Source organism: Lethenteron reissneri, chromosome 68 (assembly GCF_015708825.2).
Source record: "Lethenteron reissneri isolate LAM-NWPU_2019-01 chromosome 68, ASM1570882v1, whole genome shotgun sequence".
Taxonomy (NCBI): Eukaryota; Metazoa; Chordata; class Hyperoartia; order Petromyzontiformes; family Petromyzontidae; genus Lethenteron; species Lethenteron reissneri.
The window spans coordinates 1302308-1307036 of record NC_083846.1 but is presented as its reverse complement, the minus strand read 5'-3'; the positions used below and the strand labels follow the sequence as shown (position 1 = coordinate 1307036).

At 51.3% G+C, this 4729-nt stretch overlaps 1 protein-coding gene across 1 annotated transcript in view; it reads right to left on the bottom strand.

Annotated features, from left to right (window-relative positions):
- Nucleotides 1–430: 430 nt before the first annotated feature.
- The window catches only part of LOC133360296 (dynein axonemal assembly factor 3-like), a 5337-nt gene continuing 1038 nt past the window's right edge, over nt 431–4729 (bottom strand). Inside the window, exons 2-4 of the mRNA XM_061578939.1 lie at nt 4169–4314; nt 2582–2675; nt 431–651 (exon numbers count right to left, since the gene is read on the bottom strand). Of these exons, the coding sequence (XP_061434923.1) occupies nt 431–651; nt 2582–2675; nt 4169–4314 (461 nt within the window). The remainder of the gene's footprint in view (nt 652–2581; nt 2676–4168; nt 4315–4729) is intronic.

The window sequence follows — 4729 nt, the reverse complement described above, 5'->3', positions numbered from 1 at the left end:
GTGTGACGACGCCGTGTGTGACGACACTGTGTGTGACGACGCTGTCGTTAATGACGTCACGTGTGACGTCGCCGTGTGTGACGACAATGTGTGACGACGCTGTCGTTAATGACGTCACGTGTGACGACGTCGCGTGTGACGACGCCGTGTTGACGACAATGTCGTTAATGACGTCACGTGTGACGAGGTCGCGTGTGACGACGCCGTGTGTGACGACACTGTGTGTGACGACACTTGTGTGTGACGACGCTGTCGTTAATGACATCACGTGTGACGACGTCGCGTGTGACGACGTCGCGTGTGACGTCGCCGAGTGTGACGTCGCCGCGTGTGACGATGACGACACCCGCAAGAACCAGCGGGCGGGGGGCCGCCCTTGCCAGAGCCCCGAGCCGCGCCAAGCTGGCGAGCTCCACGACCGCGTCGGGCCTCATCGCGGCACCCGGGCGAGAGGACAAAGACAAAGCCGTAGCCGTAGACAAACTGCGTTCACCTTCAGGGCCGACAAGTCGAGCCAGGGCAGCCGGCGGGCAGCCAGCTCCTGGTCAGTGACCACCTCCACGAGCAGCTGCGCCTGCTGGCGCAGGTAGGTGGCGGTGTGCGAACGCAGCAGGCTGTTGCCAAACAGCTCCACAAAGAGCTCGCTCTTCTCTGCAAGGCAATTGTTGTAACGCTGGTCAACACACTTTTTGTGGCCGATTCCAAATGTGGCATCGGTTTTTGTCCATCACATCAGGTTTTTGAGATGTCAAATATTACATTTTCAATAAAAACTGCGGAAGAAAAATATTAAGTAGATGTGGATAGCTACATAAAATGGTATTATAAAACACACTATCCTAAAAATACAGCACCATGTTTTAACACTAAAGCAGTCACTGACTCGCAACAACTTGCAATCATAAGTGACGGAGTTAATTTTGAGTAAAATCAATGAAAATGGGTTATGCCGATAGCATAAAAATGAGATGTGATAAATCAAATCTGAGATCAGATTTGAAATCAGCACCCTGAAATTAGTCTAAAACAGCTGCAAAAGTCCAGGCCAGAAAAAAAAATGTTTGTTGACCAGTGTAATTGTTGTTGTTGTTGTTGTTTTCGTGCACCGAGCCCCAAGGCTCTGGGCATCTGTGAGAACAACTTCGTGGCTTAACGGATTCCTCCGATTAGCGCCGTTGGCCACGACGTGCGGTGCGAAAGAAGTTCAACGTACATCAACACACGCGGATTCTGATTCTCTTTCAGGAGGGTCCCGACAAGTTTTTTCACGTGAGACTGGCGATGTTGCTGTAAGTCCCAGTGGAACCGCGGTGACTAGGAGATGTTAACTATCTCTCGCCTGGTATGCAGGGGGTCGTGGGTTTCGATCCAGACCCAGGCGCCTGCTGCTGTATATTTGGATTCTAGATTTGAAGCTTTCGTGACTGCAAGGATTAATATTCTTGGGTTTTATCGGTAAAGTCACGTAGGTAAAAAATTCAAAATTCAAAGTAATAAAAGTAAAATAAAATATAATAAAATAATATAATAAAATAACATTAATTTAAATTGTTTACCTACGTGACTTTACCGAAAAAACCAAGAATATGTATATTTGGAGTTTGCGTGTCTCTCTCCCCGTGGAGAACTCACCCACTCACTTATATACCCACTCACTCACTCACCTACCCACTCACCAACTCACTCACCAGCACACTCATTTAGCAACTTACTCATTCACCCACCCACTCACTCACTAATTTTCCCCGACTAACCAACTCACTCACTCAATACTCACCCATTCAAAGATCGATCATCGTGGCCAAAGCCACTGGAGCCACCGCACCGCATCGCTTTCTACCCTCCGCCAGACCCGGCAACACTCAACGATTGACTGAAAACATGTTAACATGGTTTTGTACTGGTAGGAACCTCCTGGTTACACCAGCCCACAGGGGATTATTGTGTCCGTCCGTCCGTCGTGCATCCAAAAATTGGAGGGGTGGGGCTGGGTGGAGAGGGGAGGTTGGGGAGGGGCTGTGTGGAGAGGGGAGGGTGGGGAGGGGCTGGGTGGGGAGGAGAGGGGTGGGGAGGGGCTGGGTGGGGAGGGTGGGGAGGGGCTGGGTGGGGAGGGTGGGGCTGGGTGGGGAGGGGAGGGTGGGGAGGGCTGGGTGTGGAGGGTGGGGAGGGGCTGGGTGGGGATGGTGGGGCTGGGTGGGGGGGGTGGGAGGGGCTGGTCACCCCGTGGTGCCCTTATAAAACTCAACGTTTAACCTACTCACGCCGGCTTGTGCCCGCCCTCACAGTCGGCTATATTTGCGGAATACACCACGCCGCCGTTGACCCTGGCCATTGACCGAGCAACCCAACGTGTTCCTACCAGCTCCCTCCGCAGGAATGTGTTTTTCTAAAACCTACGTGACTTTACCGACAGAACCAAAGAGTAATTCCTGCAGTAGCGAAATCTTCGAATCTCATCTTAATACGGTGTTTATAGGGGACCGCTGTTATCATTGTTACTGTCGTCGTCGTGATTTCGCACAGCGGTGGGTGACTGGCCCGTGGGCGGTAGGGTTGTGACGCAGGAGGCCACGTGGCTCACCCTGCAGGCCCATGCGGTGAGGAGCCTCCAGGGCAAGGGTGAGGAGCAGCAGTTGTCTCCCGTACAGCTCCAGGAAGCTCTCCAAGACGTAGAACTGTGTCCACACGTGGTCGACAACAACGGCGGGACACTCGTTAGCGCTGTTTTTGTTATACGTATATCGCCGAGTTTTTGCAAAGTCTGTAGTTGTTGTTGTTGTGTTTAGTTTGTTGTCCTTCCATTGCGATAAGCACGGTTGGCTGCGTACAGTGGTGTGAAAGAAGTTCAACATACAAACATAGACTCACAGAGACCCATAGCATCACAGAGACCCATACACACAGAGACCCACAGACTCACACAGAGACCCATAGGCTCACACAGAGACTCATAGACTCACAGAGACCCATACACACACAGAGACCCATAGACTCAAACAGAGACCCACAGACTCTCATAGAGACTAACACAGAGACCCATAGACTCACACAGATACCCGTAGATTCATGCAGAGACCCATAGACTCAAACAGAGACCCACAGACTCACAGAGAGAATCACACAGAGACCCACAGACTCACACAGAGACCCACAGACTCACACACAGACCTACAGAATCCCACAGAGACCCACAGACTCACAGAGACCCATACACACACAGAGACCCATAGACTCAAACAGAGACCCACAGACTCACACAGAGACCCATAGACTCACGCAGAGACCCATAGACACACACAGAGACCCATAGTTTGTTGTGATGATAGTGGTGGTGATGATGCTAGTGATGAAAGTGATGATGATGACAATGGTCGTGATGATGGTAGTTGTGAAGATGGTAGTGACGACGACGATGACAGTGATGATGATGATGGTAGTGATGACGATGGTCGTGATGATGATAGTTGTGAAGATGGTAGAGATGATGATGGTCGTGATGATGATGGTCGTGATGAAGATGGTAGTGATTATGGTAGTTGTGATGATGGCAGTGATGATGACGATGACAGTGATGACGATGGTTGTGATGATGATAGTTGTGAAGATGGTAGTGACGACAATGATGACAGTGATGATGATGGTAGAGATGATAAGGATGATGATGACGACGGTAGTGATGACGATGGTAGTGATGATGGTAGTTGTGATGATGGTAGTGACCATGACGATGACAGTGATGATGATGACAGTGATGATGATAACGACAGTAGTAATGATGATGATGCCGCTGGTCGTGATGACGACGATGACGATGTCAGCGCTGACGATGACAGTGCTCACGTGAAGATGGTAGTGACGATGACGATGACAGTGATGATGATGATGGCAGTGATGATGATGATGATGGCGCTGGTCGTGATGACGACGGTGACGATGACAGCGCTCACGTGAAGATGGTAGTGACGATGATGGTGACAGTGATGATGATGGCAGTGATGATGATGATGATGATGCCGCTGGTCGTGATGACGACGGTGGACGATGACAGCGCTCACGTGAAGATGGTAGTGACGATGATGATGACAGTGATGATGATGATGATGACAGTGATGATGATGATGACAGTGATGATGCCGCTGGTCGTGATGACGACGATGACAGCGCTCACGTGGATCCGCGCTCGGGGCCACCGGCGGGCCTGCGCCACCGTCTTGAGGAGGTGGCGCCCGTCGGAGGCCCCGGCCACCAGCACGTGCAGCTGGGGCAGGCCGTCAGGCCCGTCGGCCCTGCGGCCCTCCATGCTGCTGCTGTGGTCTGTCCAGAGAGAGGGAGACACACGGCAAAGACAAAGTTCCCCCGTATAGCCTTGGCAGACTGGGGGGCAAGTGCTGTTGGCGAGTCTAAAATAAAAGATGATGATTGTGAGCAGCAGCAAAGACACAGTTCCCCCGTATAGCCTTGGCAGACTGGGGGCAAGTGCTGTTGGCGAGTTTAAAATAAAAGATGATGATTGTGAGCAGCAGCAAAGACAAAGTTCCCCCGTGTTTGTCCTACCTCATGAACGAATCTCTCATGGTAGCCAGATGGCTTGCAGAGAACCTCTGTCTTGGAGAAGTCAATGTCATGTGAGCCCACTGAATTGTAACAGTGATCTGCCACGGCTGAGGTGTTTGTCCTACCTCAGCCGTGGCAGATCACTGTTACAATTCAGTGAAAATGGGGTATGCCG